This window comes from Ornithorhynchus anatinus, chromosome 4 (assembly GCF_004115215.2).
Source record: "Ornithorhynchus anatinus isolate Pmale09 chromosome 4, mOrnAna1.pri.v4, whole genome shotgun sequence".
NCBI classification, from domain to species: Eukaryota; Metazoa; Chordata; class Mammalia; order Monotremata; family Ornithorhynchidae; genus Ornithorhynchus; species Ornithorhynchus anatinus.
Window position 1 is genome coordinate 36,017,932 of NC_041731.1, and position 21,175 is coordinate 36,039,106.

The 21,175-nt window shown below is 50.2% G+C and overlaps 1 protein-coding gene across 2 annotated transcripts in view; it reads right to left on the minus strand.

Moving 5' to 3' along the window:
• SETX (senataxin) overlaps positions 1-17,236 on the minus strand; it is a 70,675-nt gene extending 53,439 nt beyond the window's left edge. Inside the window, exons 1-5 of one of the 2 annotated variants that reach the window (XM_029063101.2) lie at positions 17,045-17,235; positions 11,354-11,534; positions 8,782-8,989; positions 5,698-5,807; positions 1,996-2,215 (exon numbers count right to left, since the gene is read on the minus strand). In XM_029063101.2, the coding sequence (XP_028918934.1) occupies positions 1,996-2,215; positions 5,698-5,807; positions 8,782-8,989; positions 11,354-11,533 (718 nt within the window). In that variant the 5' untranslated portion in view covers position 11,534; positions 17,045-17,235. Of the gene's footprint in view, positions 1-1,995; positions 2,216-5,697; positions 5,808-8,781; positions 8,990-11,353; positions 11,535-17,044 lie in introns of both variants that reach the window. The other variant, XM_029063103.2, reaches the window with a different exon arrangement.
• Positions 17,237-21,175: the final 3,939 nt, after the last annotated feature.

Here is a 21,175-nt window from a genome sequence, read left to right on the forward strand (position 1 = left end):
CACTGGCTTTACAGCACTCAGTCGGCTCCCTCCCTCCCTCCTCTCTCACACCCGAATGATCTCATTCTATAACCCAACCGCGCATTCCGCTCCTCTAGTTCATTCATTCATTCAATAGTATTTACTGAGCGCTTACTATGCGCAGAGCACTGTACTAAGCGCTTGGAATGTACAAATCGGCAACAGACAGAGACAGTCCCCGCCCTCTGACGGGCTTACGGTCTAATGGGGGGGGGGGGGGAGACGGAGGGACAGAAACAATACTAATAGTATTAACACGTGTGGAGCTAATGATAATAGTGTTAGCAGCTGTATCTCAGTACTGTCTACCCCACCGCTGACCTCTTGCCCAAGTCCTCCCTCTCCCTTCAGAGCTAACAGCCTACCACTATCCCCTCCTTCAAAACCCTTGTAAAAAATCCCAACGCCGTGAGGCCTTGCCGGCTAAGTCCTCTCTTCCCCTCTCCGTCGGCTATACTCTCGTCAGTCCCCCTCGAGCACTCTGATCTTGTTTTTGTCCGTCCGTCTCCCCCGACTGGACCGTGGGCCCGTCGACGGGCGGGGACGGTCTCTATCTGTTGCCGAATCGTACATTCCAAGTGCTTAGTGCAGTGCTCTGCACACAGTAAGCGCTCGATAAATACTATCGAATGGATGGACAACCCAGCTTCCGTAAATACCCTCATTTAGCCTATTGGTAATTTATTTTAATGATGGCACTTGTTAAGCGCTTACTACGTGCAGAGCACTGTTCTAAGCGCGGGGGTAGATACAGGGTGATCAGGTTGTCCCCCCGTGGGGCTCACAGTCTTCATCCCCGTTTTACAGATGAGGGAACTGAGGTCCAGGGAATAACAATAATGACGACGATGGCATTTGTTGTGCTCTGCACATAGTAAGCGCTCAATACATAGTATTGAATGAATTTGTTATTTTAATGTCTGGCTCCTCCTGTAGTCTGTAAACGCCTCGAGGGCAAGGACGGTACGGTAGCTCTGTTGTAAGTGCTTAGTACCTTCCCTCAGCCCCGCAATACTTACGTACCTATCCATGATCTCTTTATATCGTCTGTCTCCCCCTCTAGACTATAAGCTCACTGAGGGCAGGGAACGTTCTGCAAACATTGTTCTCTCCCAAGCGCTTAATACAGTGCACTGCACCCAGTAAGCCATCGATCAAGGCCATTAATGGATTTATTGATACAGGGAGATGGAGAAGATGCAATCGGGGAGTTTAGGGGGACGAGGATGGCCTAGAATCCAAGGTCAGAAGGAGTTTGGAGGAGGAGAAAGTAGCAGCGTCAAAAGCAGACAGAGAAATGATAGGATCCAACAGGAGAGAGATCACTGGATTTTTGTTGAAGGAGTTCTCTGGAAAGGCAGTGTGGCCTAGTGGAAAACAATCAATCAAGGGTATTTATCGAACACTCTCTGAGCACCGTATAGGGGCTTGGAAAAGTACAGTGCAGTACGGTTAGTAGACCCAATCCCTTCCCACAGTGAGCTTCCAGTCCGTTCATTCAACTGTATTTATCGAGCGCTTACTGTGTACTGAGCTCTCGGGACAGCACATTATCACACATTCCCTGTCCACAATGAGCTTACAGCCTAGGCATGGAAGACACGTTAAAATAAATTACGGTTAGGGGAAAAACCACGGGACCGAGGATCTAATCCTGGCCCTGCCACTTGGCTGTTGTGTGACCTTGGGCAAGTCACAACTTCTCCACGTCTCAGTTCCCTCATCCGTAAAATGGATAGTAAATACCTTCCAAGCGCTTAGTACAGTGCTCTGCACATAGTAAGCGCTCAATAAATCCTACTGAATGAATACCTTCCCTCACTCCCCCTTAGACTGCGAGCCCCAAGTGCAACAGGGCTTAATCTAACTGTACTGTACCTAACCCAGCCCTTACTTCTGTGCTTGGCGCATGACTGTGTATCGGTTAAGAATTTATTATTTAACTTCTATCATCCACAGAGGAATAATGCTCACCCAGCCAGTAGTTCTTATAGTTCGTGGTGTCATACATGTGACATGGCAGAAGAATAAGTTTGCCCATTTCGAGCAGAGATGACGTATATATATCGGGACTTTCAAAAAGTCCCAACTCAATTACTTTAAATAAACAAGTTAATACTTCTTGTAGATCATAATAATCATCACGGTCTACCTTCCCCAAATTTCTGGCACTCAGGATCGCCCACCGTCGAATCTGACAAGAAAGCACACACACACAAGAAGAAAGTTTAACCTTAATTTAATTGATTTAAAGCATTTAGCCCCAACACATTTTGGGTTTAAGAGAGCACTTTACCACACTGTAAAATAAATGGCAGTTCAGCTACAAACATAGAAAGTCCATAAACACTTCTTGTAGGTAACAGAAGGATGTGTAGAACAATGTTTGCTTGTTTAGTCCGTCTCCCAAATAAGATAGTGTACTGGCTCAACTTTTTCTTTAAACTGGCCCACCCAACTTCTCCCCTCTCAGGGTCACGCCTGGAGACTTTCCAGTCTCAGTTACAGGAGGGAGAGTCAAGAAGAGGCATATTCGTTCCAATTCTAGCTGAGCCGGTGGCTAGCGAGTGGAAGGCAATCGGCTACAAGTCAAAACTCACCTGTGCTGGGCAGCAGCAGCAGCATGGGAGAGAGTCAAGGGCAGAGACTCAGGTTTACTGCGCGGAAGGAGGTAACGGTGAACCATTGCCATATTTTTACCAAGAAAACTCTAAGGTTACACTACCAGAACGACTGCAGATGGAGGTGGGGCGTTCTGGGGAAGATGCGTCCACGGCGTCACTACGGGTCGGAGATGACTAGACAGCACATGACGAGAGACCCAACTCCTCCTTCCCCTACCATCTTCCCACCTATTCCATCTTAGGCAGGCAGAGGTAATAAAATCGGTAAAAGGCAAACAGAATTCCATTCACCGGATTCATTCATTCAATCGTACTTATTGAGCGCTTACTGAGTGCAGAGCATGGCGCTAAGTGTTTGGGAGACCATAACTATAAACGGACACACGCCCTGTCCGCACCGAGCTTACAGTCCAGAGGGGGACACAGACAATATAAATAAGTCACAGATAGGTACATAAATGCCGTGGGGCTGGGAAGGGGGGTGAATAAAGGGAGCAAATCAGGGTGATGCAGAAAGAAATGGGAGAAGAGGAAAAGGGGGCTTAGTCAGGGAAGGCCTCTTGGAAGAGAAGCACCTTCGATACAGCTTTGAAGTGATGGGGCGGGGGGGGGGGGGGGAGAGTACCCGTCGGTCGGATTTGAGGAAGGAGGGCATTCCAGGGCAGAGGGAGGACGTGGGTGAGGGGTTTGGTGGCGAGACAGGCGAGATCGAGGTATAGTGAGAAGGTCAGCATTAGAGGAGTGAAGTGTGTGGACTGGGTTGTAATGGGAGAGTAGTAAGGTGAGGTGGGGGGGGCAAAGTGACTGCTTTAAAGCTAATTATGACATGTTCCCCTACTCCTCAGGAGACTCCAGTGGTTGCCCATCCACCTTTAAAAGAAAACAAAAAACTCCATACTGATTGGGGATGGGGGGGTGGCAGCGGGACAGGATTACAGGGATGTGGTGGGGACGAGGCGTTGGGGCGGTGCAAGGGGCGGGGAGGGGTCGAACGGTCGACCGGTCCTGGGCAGCGGGAGGGGGGACGAGGGACGGTGCTGGGACCGGTTTACAGGGATGGGGCCGGGCGGAAGAGGGGAGGACTGGGATGAGCTGACTGAAGGGAGGGTAGGGTTGACAGGTCATAGGGGAAGGGGGGAAAAAAAGCCAGTGAAGTTTAAGCGTAGGAACTGAGGGGAAAGACGGCAGTAGCTATTTACTCCGGTGTGACCCTGGGGAGGTGGCTGAAATGTCCTTGGGTTCTTGACAGTGGAGAGGCCAGAATTTAGTAGAGCCCCGAGGAGATGGTTGAATTGAGTAAAGAGGCCAGTTATTATGAGAAAACAGACTGGGTTGATGTGAATTTAGGAGAAAGTAGGGGCTGAGTAGGTGTGAAGCCAGGCAGCCACTGAAATGAATACATTTCATGTATACAGTGAAATGTAAAAATGTACGAACCTCGAAAGAGCCCGGGATTGGGAGTCAAAGGTCGTGGGTTCTAATCCCTCCTCTGCCACTTGACTGCTGTGTGACCTTGGGCAAATCGCTTAAATTCTCTGTGCCTCAGTTAACCTCATCTGTAAAATGGGGATGAAGACTGGGAGCCCCACGTGGGACAACCTGACCACCTTGTATCTCCCCTGAGCTTAGAACAGTGCTTGGCACATGGTAAGCACTTAACAAATACTTACCTAGCCAAGGTGCTATTTGCAAGACAGCCCAAGAGACTAAAATCCTATCTCCCCAAAGGGAAACTCTATTTCAGAATTAAAATTAAATTAAAACTGATTCATTTACAAGGGCCACGCTTGCATTCTTCATCCTCCTCTAGACTGTACACTCCTTGTGGTCAGCGAATGTGTCTGTTACACTGTTCTCTCCCGAGCGCTCAGTACAGTGCTTTGCACAAAAGTGCCTAATAAATACGATTGATTCTCCAACCAAACTGTTACTGTGCGCTTCAAGCATTTATCATGGATCACCTTGACTACTGCATCAGCCTCCTCACTAAACTTCCTCTCTCTTGCCTCTCCCCTTATTTGTACATACTTCACTCTCCTGCCCAGATCATATTTCTTTAAAAAAAAAAATCCACTCTACATATGCCCTCTCTTAAACAGTTGCCCATCCATATGTGCATCACACAAAACTGCTGCACTGTGCTCTCTCAAGTGTTCTGCACATAGTGAGCACTCAGATTCCACCGATGATAATGAAAATCAACAAAAACTCCTTACCACCCACTTTCAGGCACTCAATCAACTCTCCTCCTCCTACTTTACCTCACAGTCTCACACTACAACCCAGCCCACACATTTCGCTCCTCCATCACCAATTTACTCACTGTAACTCAATCTCACTTGCTTTCTTGCTAACCCCTTGCCCACATCCTCCTTCTGGCCTGGAACACCCGCCCCCCTTCGTACCCAACAGGCCGCCACTCTCACCATGCTATTATTATTAGTACTATGGTGTTTGTTAAGCACTTATGTGTTCAGCACTGTTCTAAGTGCTGGGGTAGATACAAGTCACTCAGGTCAGACACAATCACACTTAAGTAAGCCCCTAAGAGCCTTTTAAAAATCATATTTCTTGCAAGGGAGCTTCCCTGACTGACTAATCTCTCACTTCCCCACCATATCTGACCTCTGCATCGTCCATGGTCTTGGTCTGTTCCCCTTAAACACTTTCCCCACCCCCACGCACCATTTACATACACTCCTTTAGACTTTGCCATTTCCCCTCTCTCTAATTTTAACGTCTGTCTCCCTCTCTAGACTGTAATCTCCTTGTGGACAGGGTTTGTGTTGACCACCTCTACCGCATTTTACTCTCCCAAGTGCCCGGTACAATGCCGGGCACAAAGTAAGCCTCAATCGATAAGACGGATCCATCGATTCCTGAACTAGAAATAGAGATGACAACATTTATGATACTAAATACGGTAGTTATCACACCCTATTATCGTTAGCTAATACCAGGAGTAACAAAGACACTAGACCAAAGACCAGAAATCTATCAAAGACCAGAAATCAATAGCTTTGTAAACATTTAAATGCGATAAAGGCCTTACCATTTCATTGGGATGTACCAAGAGCAAATAGATTCCTGGATGTTTGTCAAAGACTTGAAAGGAACAGTTAGCTTGCTCCATCCTACAAAGTCCTTCGACAAATAACTCACCTAAACAGAGAGACAAATAAAGTCAACGGGAAAACACATCAAACGAGCCATCGTACTGTCATTATTTTAAAATGGAAATAGCCAAACAAGGGCACTGTTAACCATGAATCCCAATCAGGAAAGCTTTCCTGATTGCTGCCGTTTATCAGGGATAACCAGTGCATGAAGAGAGCCCCGCTCTGGGAATCAGGAGACCTGGGTTTTAGTCCCGGTTCTGCCTGTAGCTGGTTAATTAACACATTTACCAGGAGAAACAGTAGGGCCTAGTGGACATAACACAGGCCTGGGAGTCAGAAGAACCTGGGTTCTAACCACACGTCTCTTGTGTGACCCTGGGCCGGTCACTTCACTTCTCTGTGCTTCAGTTACCTCATCTGTAAAATGAGGATTAAGATTATAAACCCCAGGTGGGACATGGGCTACGTCCAGTCTGATTTGCCCGTATCCACCCCAGGACTTAGGACAGGGCCTGGCAACTTAATAAACTCTTAAAGACCATTAAAAAAAAAAATTGGAGAAGCAACATGGCCTAGTAGAAAGACCAAGGGCCTGGGAGTCAGAGGACCTGGGTTCTCATCTCAGCTCCACCTCTTTGCTGTGTAACCTTGGGGCAGTTCCTTAACTTCTCTGGTCTTGGGGTACCTCACTTGTAAAATGGGGTATTAAGATGGTGAGCTCCAAGTAGGACAGGGACAGTGTCCAACCTGATTAGCCTGTATCTACCCCCAGCTCTACGTACAGTGCCCGGCACAGAGAAAACACATAACAAGCGCTATTTAAAAAAAACACAACCAAAAAACCCTGGCCTCAGTGCCCCAGCTGAACCAGGACTGGCAGCGTTGAGAGTGAGTAGCACTGGGAAATCCACCAGCAGTAGAATTAGCGATTCTCAATCCTGATGCTCACCCGCTGCCCCTGTCGAGACAGTTCATCAGACTGTTCTTACTCAAAACATCTGACTGGCAACTTGTGGATGAGTATCAGCTGTGATAACCTGAATATTATGTACATATGAGAGAGAAAAAGAACGAACAAGAGCACACGCGCACACGCAGAGGTGCAAATGTGCTGTCCCTCAAACTCAAAGAAGACATTACTGGGGGTGAACTTTCCCCCATGGGTGTACATGTGACCCAAAGGCCAAAGTGGGACCCAAAACCCCAGCTGCATTAAGTACACACTAGCAAACTACTAGCTTCTTGCACAATGCAGGTCTTAAACGCCGCCCCCCCACATTACGCATATTCATTCTATTTCCTTCTAAAAACCGAACACCAAATCTGGAAGCGTATATCACTGTTCCTAAATCACGTAACAAAGGCAAAACCTGCAAAGACTAGCGATATATAAAACAGCTGATGCCTCTTTTCACTTTATCCACCGACTATATTTACAATGACCAACGCCTCATCTTTTACATCCTAAAATAGGGGAGGGGCTCTTGTAGGGGCATTAAATCTAGCAATAAAGGCAGCAGGACGAAAAATAAAGAAGAGAAGGTAGGGAGATGTAAAAGAAAGGTTAAGATGGCACTTCTATTGAACCCCTCCAAGTACAGCAGGCATTCGGTGAATGAGGAAAGCCCTCTTCCTTCTCCCCCACTCAACCTGGCTCTCGTTTCTGGACCAGGTAGCCCATATCTTGCAGGGAGGAGAGGGTCTACCTCTCTTTCTTCTTAACCTGGCAGGTGGCACAGTTATCACGACTTACCAAAACAAACAAAATCTTACAAATCTGTCTGCTCCAAGAAGATTTAGGCAGAGGCCAGTGACCTCCTACCCCGACCCCAAGACCGTGGAAGGGCAGTCCTCGGCTTCAGCCTCCGTTACCGACCTCTGTCTCTTCCGGCATCGGAGCGCCTGCCCCGTAGTCCATCAGTGGTATTTACTCGACGTTAGGTGCAGAGCACTGTACTGAGCACTTGGGAGAGTACAATACGAGTTGGTAGACGGGATCCTTGCCCTTTAGGAGCGTACAGTCTAGTGGGGGGAGGCAGATATTGAAAGACGAGTAGGTAGGCAATAGGGGAGAAGAGTGAGCAGCTGGGTTGAAGTAGGAGAAGAGAGAGGAAAGGGTGGGAGGGGAAGAGCCGATTAAGTGGGCATCCTCATTTGTCTTCTGCCCGCTGAAGGTACTCAAGGCCACTTGCTCTACTTTATGGGCTTCGCACTTTCTGGGATCCCAGGGCCTGGCACCGGCCACCTCTTGTACCTTAACTCCTGTGGGGTCCCGGATCTCGGCACCTCCACTTCTAAGAGACCAGGGTCCATCTGGGAAACGTGAGGAGGCTGCAGGCAGGGTTGGCAGAGCCAGGCCTGCCTTGCCACCATTCAATCGCGTTTACTGAGCACTTACTGTGTGCAGAGCACCGTATTAAGTGCTTGGAAAGCAGAACTTGGCAACGGTCAGAGAGACAATCCCCGCCCACAGCAGGCTCACGGTCTAGAAGTTATAGGCCAGGACTTATTCAGGGCTGAGGCGTGACGTCCTACACTTTGCCCATCGTATTTCATAGTACTTTGTATTATTTAATACCACAAGGAAGTAATCAACAGGTCATCTTGAGCCAAATACATTTATGAAAGAATGAGGAAAAGAAAAAGGAATCCATACAGGACTAAATTAATCAGTCTGATCTGAATTCTGTCTCAAAGTGGAACCAGAGGATGTTTAGTGGAACGATAGGGTCCGCCTTGACATCCATCCTCATGTCTGGGGACGGACCACCTAATATCCCTAGCTTTGCCCGTAAAGAATCTAATATGGAGAATCACATTCACCACGTTGAGCCTTCTAGCCCCCCTCCGTTCTAGTTCTCTATTAACAAATTATGGGCCCGTAATTCATCCATTTAAGCTAAAAATAAGAATAACTGAATTTCTACAATCCGCTTCCCATGGAACAGTTTTGGATTCTGCACACACTCAGTACGAGAGGGGTTGACAAAACTAAGGAACGAATTTCAGATACTCACTGACACGCTCATTTAGCAACAAGTACGGGTACTTGAGAATTTCCAGAAGAGGAACTCGCAGATTGTTTTCAAAGTCTGAGCCACTGATATCAGAAAGCTGTGTTTCCCCATTGTCATTTATTATAAACAGTTCATCGTCTTCTCCAACTTCTTTAATGCATTTTTCAAAATGCCCTATGAGCCGGGAAGTTTCCAATTCCCACAAGACCTATTCAAGGAAAAAAAAAACAACCCAAAAACCATTCATTCATTCAACAGTATTTATCGAGCGCTTACTGTGTGCAGAGCACTGTACTAAGCGCTCGGAATGTACAGATCGGTAACACACAGCAACACCTTTCAAACGGCCGTCAATGAAAACGGTAGCGATCATTACAGCATCCCAGCAAATTTACCGGTTGAATACTGTTCATCCTACGCAGGTGACAGGGGTTTCAAGCCAATCGGAATCCATCCATCCTGCTACTGCTTCAGCCGGGTGGTATGGGATTCGTTAAGTGCTTACTGTGTGCCAGGTGCTGTATTAAGCGCTGGGTGGATACAAGCAAATCGGGTTACAAACAGTCTGGAGTGTGTTATGGGGCCCGCAGTCTCAATCCTCATTCTACTGATGAGGGAACTGAGGCCCAGAGAAGCGAAGCGACTTGCCCAAAGTCACACAGCAGACAAGTGGCGGAGCTGGGATGAGAACTCACGCACGCCTGGGCTCTATCCACGACGCCATGCCGCTTCCGAGAAAGCACTACGAACTTAGTGGGGAAGGGGAGTGATTGAGCGGGGCATCCTCCAACCAACCACCCTCGTTTTCAGATTTTAGCAGAGACTGCTTCAGCCCCAAGAGTCTCTATGTTAATCCAGTCCTAAATGGGGAAGTCGGAAAGAAACTCATCCTCTCTCCTGTGTCCTCGCTCTGGTCAAGAAAGGAGACCAGGAGGAAATCAACAAAACTGAAGGCTCTTCAATTTGCAGGTCTCTCACCTGCTTTCCCCCCTACCAAACTTCTCTGGATCTAACAGCAGCGGCACTTAAGACTAATTAAGTTACATCACGGTGCCTCTGAAAATAGTCTCGGTTATTCTACGTTAACGTACCTTCCGGTAGAGAAGCGTGTGGCTCAGTGGATAGGGCACAGGCCCGGGAGTCGGAAGGGCCTCGATTCTAATCCTGGCTCCGCCACTTGTCAGCTGGGTGACCTTGGGCGAGTTGCCGAACTTCTCCGTGCCCCAGTGACCTAATCCGTAAAATGGGATGAGAACTGGGGAGTCCCACGTGGGACACGGACTGTGATCGATCTTCTAACTACCCCACTGCTTAGAAGAGTGCCTGGCACCTAGTAAGCGCTTAATAAAGATCACGAAAAAGTAGACCGGGGATAATATTTGAAGACAAATGTATTATACAAAATTAAAATCACAGATACGCAGCTTGTTTAGTTCAAAGGACCTGTTCGACTTGAGACGTGAAGACCATTTAGTTAAGAGGATCAATAATAAATGTTTTATCAGTACACGCTTTTAAACTCTAGAGTCAATTCCCCTGGCTTACTGGACGTCACCGAAATGAGACAAGTTACTGCCTATGTCCTGAGTCTTAGCTCAACGCTGCCATTTATTTTTTTCCTTTATTTTTTGATCATGGCAGATGAACCTTTATCAGAAGGTCTCCTGTTACCATCCAGAGCTGGACGGTCAGGAGGTTTTAAAAGACAGAACAAGTGTTCTCAGTCTGACCTCCACCCAATAACTACATCCTCCCCTGCATACTTCCCAGGACTGTTACATATTTTTATCAGGAAGATTTGAGTCCGAGACTAAACGTTCACGGTCATACTGAAAATTACGTTTAGGCTGCTTTGGTGGGAAAGTGTCGCTGCTGTTGGAAGGTTTTACACTTTCCCAGAACATTTCAAAACAAAAGCCGTTATCTCCATTTGCAAGAAAAGCGTCGCCATCCTATTAACTCCAGTGCAGGTTTCCAATAGTATTTAAAGTGAGAAAACAGTTCAGTTGCCAATTTGGAAAAAAACTTCTGGTCGATGAAACCGATTATCTTTCAACATGACTGAAAATGAGGAATCACATGGATTCTCTCAATTTATATTCACAATTCTAACAGAAGTCCTAATAAAAACAGAAATCCCTAATTCCACAACTAAGATTATTCCCCTCCTAATCATCAAGGCTCCAAAAAGCAGCAACTTTTCCCGGTTAATTTTCTAACACTTTTGAGAAGCAGCACGGCTCACTGGAAAGAACACGGGCTTGGGAGTCAGAGGTCGTGGGTTCTAATCCCGGCTCTGCCACTCGTCAGCTGTGTGACTGTGGGCGAGTCACTTCGCTTCTCAGGGCCTCCGTTACCTCATCTGTAAAATGGGGATTAAGACTGTGAGCCCCACGTGGGACAACCTGATTACGCTGCATCTACGCCAGTGCTTAGAACGGTGCTTGGCACACGGTAAGCGCTTAACGAATATCATTTATTTTTATTTTTGAGGCATACCTTATTCTCCCAAGCACACAGTACAGAGCTCCGCACGCAGTAGGCACTCAAATACCAACGATCGATCGATTACCTCATGCAAGAAGGGCAGTTGATCTCTTGCCTTGTGGTATTCAGCCACACACTCCAGACAGTAACACAAGTCATCATTGGCCGCTGTGAGGAAGTCAGAGGATGCGTTCTTGGATGCATATTCCTTTAGGACATCTGTGGTGGAAGACCCACCGGGTGTACACCAGCAACATGTGCTCATTCTGCATTTGAATCCAGAAAAGAAAAATGAACGAAAGGGTCAAGGGTGGGGAAAAAAAAACTTGCCCATTTTTTTTATGGTATTCGTTAAGCACTTACTACGTGCCCGCCACTGTATCACACGCTGGCAGAGACCCAAGTTAATCAGGTTGAACACAGTCCATGTCCCGCACGGGGCTCGCCGGTCTTAATCCCCATTTTTCAGACGAGGGATGCGAGGCACCGAGAAGTTAAATGACTTGCCCACGGTCACAAAGATGACAGTTGGCAGAGCCAGGATTAAAACCCACGTCCTTGGACTCCCAGGCCTGTGCTCGACCCACTGCGCCATGCTGCTTCTCTTTTTAAAATTCTACTTAAAAGGAAAATCGGGACAAAACGAAATATGGGTTGACGTGACCCAAGAGTCTCTGTCACAGTCGGAATGTGTGTCGCTACCGACTATAACTCCCTTCTTTCCAAAACATCCCTCCTCTGTTTTGTCCAACTGGTGGCTTTGCAATCTAGAAAGCTCACTCACATCTGTCCCCCTTCAGAAAAGGCCCCGCTTGCGACCGACCTCCTTCGAGAATTCCCCGTCATGGATAGCGCTCCCCAGGATGGCTACTAAGCGTCCCCGGTGGGCTGCTCTCCCTCCTCTTTACTCTCTTCACTCCCAAGCTCAGTTTGCTTGAGAAAGGCTTTCTGTACACAAATAATAGGGCCGGGAGTCACAGGATCTGGGTTCTAAATCCAGCTCCGCCACCCGCGTGCCGTGTGACCGTGGGCAACTTTCCCGTGCCTCAGTTACCTCATCAGTAAAATGGGGATTAAAACACCCTCCCTCCGACAGTGTGCGAGCCCTAAGTAGCACAGGGACTGTGTCCAACCTGATTATCTTTCATTCAATATTCATTCGATAGTATTTATTGAGCGCTTACTATGTGCAGAGCACTGTACTAAGCGCTTGGAACGGACAGATCGGTAACAGATAGAGACGGTCCCTGCCCTCCGACGGGCTCACAGTCTAATCGGGGGAGACGGCCAGACAAGAACAATAGCAATAAACAGAATCGAGGGGATGAACATCTCATTCAAACAATAGCACGTAAACAGAATCAAGAGCAAATAAATAGAATCAAGAATAGAACAGAATTATCTTGTCTCTACCATAGTAAGTGCTTAACTAGTACCATTATCTGTTGCCGAATTGTCTTCCAAGCGCTTAGTACAGTGCTCTGCACAGAGTAAGCGCTCAATAAATACTATTGAATGAATGAATTAAAATAATAATAAAAAAAACGCCCCCTCCCCGCCAAAATTATTTAAGATCCTGGAGTTTAAATTGGTTCCAGTGTCAGCAGCAGCCTAGTAGAGTTACGTACCTACGGTACGTATTTGAAAACTCACTGCATTGATTTAATGTACCAAAACACACCCAGTATTTCAGTGCTCAGGTCTTGGGGGAGAATAGCACTGTTTCCGGCGACAGGAAAGCTAAGCTCCATACTCCTTTCACATTTGAAAAGTTGTTTAACAAATGAAAAGAACCCTCCAAAGACTGAAAAGAGACCTCTGAGGAACTATCTGATATTCAAGGGCCTGGGTCAGCAAATTGTAACAGCAAGAATATAGCGCACAGCCAGTCGCGACAGGGAATGTACACCTAGTTTGGTGCCGGAAGAGCCATCTTCATTTTGGTTTTCTTTTAATAATATTAATAATAATAATAATGTTGGTATGTGTTAAGCGCTTACTATGTGCCGAGCACCGTTCTAAGCGCTGGGGTAGACACCGGGGAATCAGGTTGTCCCACGTGGGGCTCACGGTCTTCATCCCCCTTTTACAGATGAGGGAACTGAGGCCCAGGGAAGTGAAGTGACTTGCCCACGGTCACCCAGCTGACACGCGGCAGAGCCGGGATTCGAACCCATGACCTCTGACTCCGAAGCCCGTGCTCTTTCCACCGAGCCACGCTGCTTTTCAGGCCGGACCCCGTCTAAAGCATCCTTACAGGCGGGAAGACAGGAAAATAAAGGTTTCGGACGGGCCAAGCACCGGCCTCTTCCTCCTGCGAGTCACCGGAGTCGGCTGGCTGCCAATTTACCCTCCCTTCTGGCTTGGGAGAGCTCGGGTGGCACTCGGTGAGTTTGTGACATAACCATAACGCCCGACGCACAGGCAAGTCAGAGCGACGATTCCTCTTCCCTTAGCAGTGGTTTGCTGTTCACGACTATTACTCCTTCAACGAATCGGTGAAGGCACTTAAATGTTAAAAAAAAAAACCCCAAAACCCACACCACAGTTCTGTATTTCACACGGATCACAGGCGCGTCTCCTCCTAAAACGGTTTCCAGCACTGTCCCCGAGTGCGAGAATGGGGGCGGCTAGGGAGACGGAGGTCACGGGTTTTAATCCCGGCTCTGCCACTTGTCTGCTGTGTGACCTCGGGCACGTCGCTTCACTGGGCCTCAGTTGCCTCATCTGGAAAACGGGGATTAAGACTGTGAGCCTCACGTGGGACAGGGACCGTTTCCAACCTGATTACCTTGTACGTCCCCCAGTGCTTAGAACGGTGCCCGGCGTATAGTAAGGGCACCCCGGGGCGGCGGGACGTGAGGGAGGACTGGGTGACCTTGTGCAAGGCATTCCTCCGTGCCTCAGTGACCTCATCCACAAAATGGGGATGCAGAACGGGAGCCCCACGTGGGACACGGCTCGCGTCCAACCCGATGAGCTTAAGCCTCCCCCAGCGCCGAGTCCAGTGCCGGGCACAAACTCATCATAAAGCACCTCGTTTATATCTCCCCCGGCGCCTAGTCCGGTGCCAGGCACCAACCATGCGCTTCCCGACGAGCCGGTATCTCCCCCAACGCTTAGTACAGTGCCGGGCGCAAACTATGTGCTTTCCGATGAGCTTGTAGTAATAATGATAACGATTACGGCAGTTAAGTGCTCACTCTGTGCCAGGTACTGTACTAAGCGCTGCAGTGAATACAAGCAATGGGCACAGTCCCTGGCCCACGTGGGGCCCGCTGTCTCAATCCCCATTTTACAGATGAGGTAACTGAGGCCCAGAGAAGTGAAGCGATTTGCCCAAGGTCACACAGCGGACAAGTGGGGGAGAGGGGATCAGAACCCATGACCTTCTGACTCCCAGGGCCGAGCAATATCCACGGTGCCAAGCTGCTTCTGGACCTCCGTCAACAATTTCTCCAGTGCCGGGCACAAACTGCGCACTTCCCGACGAGCTCGTATCTCCCCCAACACTCAGTACAGTGCTGGGCATATACTACACGCTTCCTGAGGAGCTTCTATCTCACCCAGCGCTTAGCACTGTGCCGGGCACCTAGTGAGCGCTTCCCGATGAGCTCGTGTCTCCCCCAACGCTTAGTACAACGTCAGGCACAAACTGGATGCTTCCCTAACGCCATATAAAGAAAGGAAATAATAATAATAATACTAATGGTACTTGTTAAGAGCCTACTCTGCGCCAGGAACTGTTCTAAGCACAGGGGTAGATGTCGGGCAATCAGGTTGCCCCACGTGGGGCTCCAGATGAGGAAACTGAGGCCCAGACAAGTGACGCGACTCACCCGAAGTCACCCAGCAGCCAAGAGGCGGAACCGGGACTGGAACCCAGATCCTCTGACTCCCAGGCCCAGGCTCTTGCCACTAGGCCACGCGGCTTCTCCTGAAGCGCCGAGTTAAGTGACCTGCCCAAAGTGAGCCAGCAGACAAGTGGCGGAGGCAGAATTAATAATAATAATAATAATAATGATGATGTTGGTATTGGTTAAGCGCTTACTACGTGCAGAGCACTGTCCTAAACGCTGGGGTAGATACAGGGTCATCAGGTTGCCCCACGTGGGGCTCACAGTTTTTGAATCCCCATTTTACAGATGAGGTAACTGAGGCCCAGAGGAGTGAAGTGACTTGCCCACGGTCACCCAGCTGACAAGCGGCAGAGCCGGGATTCGAACCTAGGTCCTCTGATTCCCAAGCCCCGGGCTCTTGCCACTAGGCCAGGCCGCTTCTCCCGAAGCACGGACAAGTGATGGGACTCGCCCGAAGTGGCCCGGCAGACAAGCGGCGGAGGCGGGATTAGAACCCAGGTCCTCCAACTCCGAAGCCCAGGCTCATTCATTCACTCAATCGCATTTAGTGAGCGCTTGCCGTGTGCAGAGCACTGCACTAAGCGCTTGGAAAGTACAACTGGGCAACGGAGAGGGACGATCCTGCCCCGGCGACGGGCTCACAGTCTAGAAGGGGAGAAAAGGGCTCTTGCCACCGGGCCACGCTGCTTGTCCCGAAGCTCAGAGAACCGGAGCGACTTGCCCAAGGTGACCCAGCGGACAGGGGACGGGGTCGACGTTCGAATCCGGATCCTCTGCCTCCCCAGGCAGTGTTCTTGCCACCGGGCCACGCTGCTTCTCCTGGAGCACAGAGCAGTCAAGTCACTCACCCAAGGGGACCCAGCAGCCAAGTGGCGGAGGCGGCATTCGAACCCAGACCCTCCGCCCCCCCCCCCCCCCCGCCCCGAGCCACGCCTCACGCTGCATCGAGAAGCAGCGTGGCTCTGCGGCAAGAGCCCGGGCCGGGGAGTCAGAGGTCGTGGGTTCGAATCCCGGCTCCGCCACTCGGCAGCTGGGGGACTGTGGGCAAGTCACTTCACTTCTCTTTGCCTCAGTTCCCTCATCTGTAAAATGGGGATGAAGCCTGGGAGCCCCACGTGGGACAGCCTGATGACCCTCTCTCTCCCCCAGCGCTTAGAACAGTGCTCTGCACCTAGTAAGCGCTTAACAAATACCAACGTCATTATTCTTCTCTGGGCCTCAGTGAGTTCATCTGCAAAATGGGGATGAAGCCTGTGAGCCTCCCCTGGATCTCCCCCAGCGCTTAGAACAGTGCTCTGCACCTAGCCAGTGCTAAACAAATACCAACGTCATTATTCTTCTCTGGGCCTCAGTGACCTCATCTGCAAAATGGGGAAGAAGGCTGGGAGCTCCCGTGGGCCCACCTGATGCCCCCGGATCTCCCCCGGCGCTTAGCACAGTGCTCTGCACATACCGACATCATTATCATCCTCATTAAGCGCTTGACAAATACCACCATGATTGTTCTCTGGGCCTCAGTGACCTCGTCTGCAAAATGGGGCCGCGGGCCGGGAGCCCCACGGGGGCCCACCCGGGGACCCTGCCTCCTCCCCAACGCTTAGAGCAGTGCTCTGCCCCGACTGGGCGCTTAATAAATAGCAGCAGCAGCAGCAGCAGCAGGAAGCGCTTAACAAATACCACCATGGTGGTCCTCTGGGGCCTCAGTGGCCTCGTCTGCAAAATGGGGCCGTAAGGGGGACCACCCGGGGACCCCGTATCCTCCCCAGCGCTTAGAGCAGCGCTTGGCACCTAGTCAGCGCTTAAGAGATACCAACATGATGATTATCATCAACTTCGGGGGGGGGGGGTGTGGGGGAGGGGGGAGGAGAAAGGGGTGCGGGGGGGTCAGGGGTCAGAGGTCAGAGGTGAGGGCTCACCTCCCGCGCGATGAGGGGCGCCCTCGGCGCGCGAGCCTGACGGAGCCTCCCCCTGCCGGCTCCTCCTCCTCCTGCTCCTCCTGCTCCTCCTCTCCTCCTCTTCCCCGTGGTGCCGGCGGCGTCGGCGGCGATGGTCCCCCGTCTAGCCCAGCTCCATGGGCGGCCGCCCGCTCCGCCGCCCTGTTGTATCCCCGCCCGGCGGAAGGGGGAGGGGGAGGGGGCGGGGCGCGCGCGCGCTCGCGGCCGGCGCGGGGCGATGACGTCAGCGCGCCGAGGCCGGACCCGGGCGCTCAACGGCCGGCGGCCCCGCGCGCAGGCGCGCAGGCGCGGAGGGGGGGCTCGCGGGGCCCGCGCGCCCGGGGGCGGGGGGGGGGGGGGGGCCTGGGGAAGAGAAGGGGGCCGTCTGCTCACGTGGCCTCGCCCCTGCCCTCGCCCCGTCTGTCTTTCCTTCTTTCTTCCCCCCTTCCTTCATTTCTTCCTTCCTTCCTTCTTTCCTTTCCATTTTCCTTCCTTCACTTCTTCCTTTCTTTCTTCCCTCCTTCCTTCCTGCTTTCCTCCTTCCCTTCTTCCTTTCTTTCTTCCTTCCTGCTTTCCTCCCTCACTTCTTCCTTTCTTCCTTCCCTCCTTCCTTCTTGCTTTCCTCCTTCCCTTCTTCCTTTCTTTCTTCCCTCCTTCCTTCCTGCTTTCCTCCTTCCCTTCTTCCTTCCTGCTTTCCTCCTTCCTTCCCTCCTTCCTTCCTGCTTTCCTCCTTCACTTCTTCCTTTCTTTCTCCCCTCCTTCCTTCCTGCTTTCCTCCTTCCCTTCTTCCTTTCTTTCTTCCCTTCTTCCTTCCTGCTTTCCTCCCCTTCTTCCTTTCTTTCTTCCCTTCTTCCTTCCTGCTTTCCTCCACTTCTTCCTTTCTTTCTTCCCTCCTTCCTTCCTTCCTGCTTTCCTCCTTCACTTCTTCCTTTCTTTCTTCCCTTCTTCCTTCCTGTTTTCCTCCTTCACTTCTTCCTTCCTGCTTTCCTCCTTCATTTCTTCCCTTCTTCATTTGATGATATTGGTATTTGTTAAGCGCTTACTATGTGCAGAGCACTGTTCTAAGCGCTGGGGGAGATACAGGGGAATCAGGTTGTCCCACATGAGGGTCACAGTCCTAATCCCCATTTGACAGATGAGGTAACTGAGGCACAGAGAAGTGAAGTGACTTGCCCACAGTCACACAGCTGACAAGCAGCAGAGCGGGGAGTCGAACCCATGACCTCTGACTCCCAAGCCCGGGCTCTTTCCATTGAGCCACGCTTCCTTTCTTCCCTTCTTTCTTCCTTATTTCCTTTCTTTCTTATTTCCTTTCTTTCTTCCTCCCTTCCTTCATTTCTTCCCTTCTTTCCATTTTCCTTCCTTCACTTCCTTTCTTTCTTCCCTTCTTCCTTCCTTCTTTCCTTTCTTCCTTCATTTCTTCCCTTCTTCCTTCCTTCTTTCCTTTCTTTCTTCCTTCATTTCTTCCTTTCTTCTCTTTCTTCCTTCTTTCCTTTCTATTTTCCTTCCTTCCTTCCTTCCTTCCTTCCTTCCTTCCTTCCTTCCTTCCTTCCTTCCTTCCTTCCTTCCTTCCTTCCTTCCTTCCTTCCTTCCCTCCTTCCCCTCATTCACTCGTATTTACGGAGCACTTAATAATTCATTCACTCAACAGTATTTATTGAGCGCTTCCTATGTGCAGCGCACTGTACTAAGCACGCTGGGGACGTACAGTTCAACAGATAGACAATCGCTGCCCAATAATAATAATACTGTTGGTGTTTGTTAATAATAATAGTAATGATGGCATTTGTTAAGCGCTTACTATGTGCAAATCACTATTCTAAGTGCTGGGGGGGGGGGGGGGACAAGGTGATCAGGTGGTCCCACATGGGACTCTCTGTCCTAATCCCCATTTTACAGATGAGGTAACTGAGGCAGAGAGAAGCGAAGTGACTTGCCCACAGTCACACAGCTGACAAGCGGTGCGGCCGGGATTAGAAGGATGGCCTCTGACTCCTAAATCCGTGCTCTTGCCACTTACTGCGTGCGGGACACTGTGCTGCGCCCTCGGAAAGTGCAATCCGGCAACAAAGCAAGCGTGGCTCGGCGGAAAGAGCCCGGGCTTGGGAGTCGGAGGTCGTGGGTTCGAATCCCAGCTCTGCCGCTTGTCAGCTGGGTGGCTTCAGGCAAGTCACTTCACTTCTCTGGGCCTCAGTTACCCCCATCCGTCAAAGGGGGATGAAGACTGGGAGCCCCACGGGGGACAACCTGATCACCCTGTAGCCTCCCCCCAGCGCTTAGAACAGTGCTCTGCACATAGTAAGCGCTTTACGAATGCCACCGTTATCACTATCGCTCTCCCAGGCTCTAAGAGTACAGGGCTCTCCGTTGAGCCGCGCTGCTTCTCTCCAATGTAACATTCATTCAATTGAATTTATTGAACACTTTCTGTTTGCAGAGCCCCGTACTGAGCGCTTGGGAGCGCGCCATATAACATTCATTCAGTTGTACTTATTGAGCACTGCGTTCAGAGCCCTGTACTAAGCACTTGGGAGAGTACAATATAATAATAATAATAACGTTGGTATTTGTTAAGCGTTTACTCTTTGCAGAGCACTGCGTTCAGAGCCCTGTACTAAGCACTTGGGAGAGTACAATATTAATAATAATGTCGGTATTTGTTAAGCGCTTACTCTGTGCAGAGCGCTGTTCTAGGCGCCGGGGGAGATAAAGGATAATCAGGTTGTCCCCACGTGGGGCTCGCAATCTTAATCCCCATTTTACAGAGGAGGACACTGAGGCACAGGGAAGTGAAGCGACTTGCCCACAGTCACAGAGTTGGTAGATACGTTCCCTGCCCACAACACGTTTACCTTCTAGAGGAGGCAGACGTTATTAAAAATAAATTACGGACCCGTACCTAAGTGCCGAGAGACTGAGGAGGGAAGAGGGAAGTACGGAGAGCCCCGTACTAGAGCCTGGGAGAGCGATAGTGATAACGGTGGCATTCGTAAAGCGCTTACTATGTGCAGAGCACTGTTCTAAGCGCTGGGGGGAGGCTACAGGGTGATCAGGTTGTCCCCCGTGGGGCTCCCAGTCTTCATCCCCCTTTGACGGATGGGGGTAACTGAGGCCCAGAGAAGTGAAGTGACTTGCCCGAAGCCACCCAGCTGAGGAGGGAAGAGGGGAGGAAATCCAAATGAAAGGGACGTGAGGTTTGAGGTGCCGGTGAGGCATCCCAGTAAAGATGGACTACTAACAAGGTTTCTACTGGAAAAGAGCTGCTCCTTTCTCGACTGCAGTATACCATGCTGGCGCCGCGTGGCTCAGTGGAAAGAGCCCGGGCTTGAGAGTCAGGGGTCATGGGTTCGAATCCCCACTCTGCCACTTGTCAGCTGGGTGACTGTGGGCAAGTCACTTCTCTGGGCCTCAGTTCCCTCGTCTGTCAAATGGGGACGAAGACCGGGAGCCTCACTTGGGACAACCCGATGACCCTGTATCTCCCCCAGCGCTTAGAACAGTGCTCTGCACATAGTAAGCGCTTAACAAATATCAACATTATGATGCCCCCTTTTCAATCTTGTCTTCGGCTTTGTTCCACTCTTATCCTTCAAACATTTCCTCTCTCCTCTCTGATAATGTTGGTGTTTAAGCGCTTACTTTGCGCACAGCACTGTTCTAAGCGCTGGGGGAGATACTTCATGTTTCAGAGACTTCAGCTCACGACACAGCAGTCATTCGTGCTCTTATTCTCCTGTCATCCATTCTCTCCCCGCCAGCCAAGGGCATCTGTGCTACGGTGACGAGTTCAATGCTAAGGTTCGATCGGGTTCAATCGTATTTATTTCAATTGTATTGAGCGAGGGCCGTGTGCAGAGCACTGTACTAAGCGCTTGGGAGAGTACGACAATAAACAGACACGTTCCCTGCCCACGGTGAGCTGACTATTTCTGCTCCCGTCTAGCCGTGTGATGTTGAGTCTTGCTGGTAGGTCAGTCAGTCGTATTTATTGACGCTTACTACGTGCAGAGCACTGTACTAAGCACCCGGGGGGTACAACAGACACATTCCCTGTCCACCACGAGCTTAGTCTAGAGGGAATAAAAATGGTGGTATCTGCTAAGCGCTTACTAT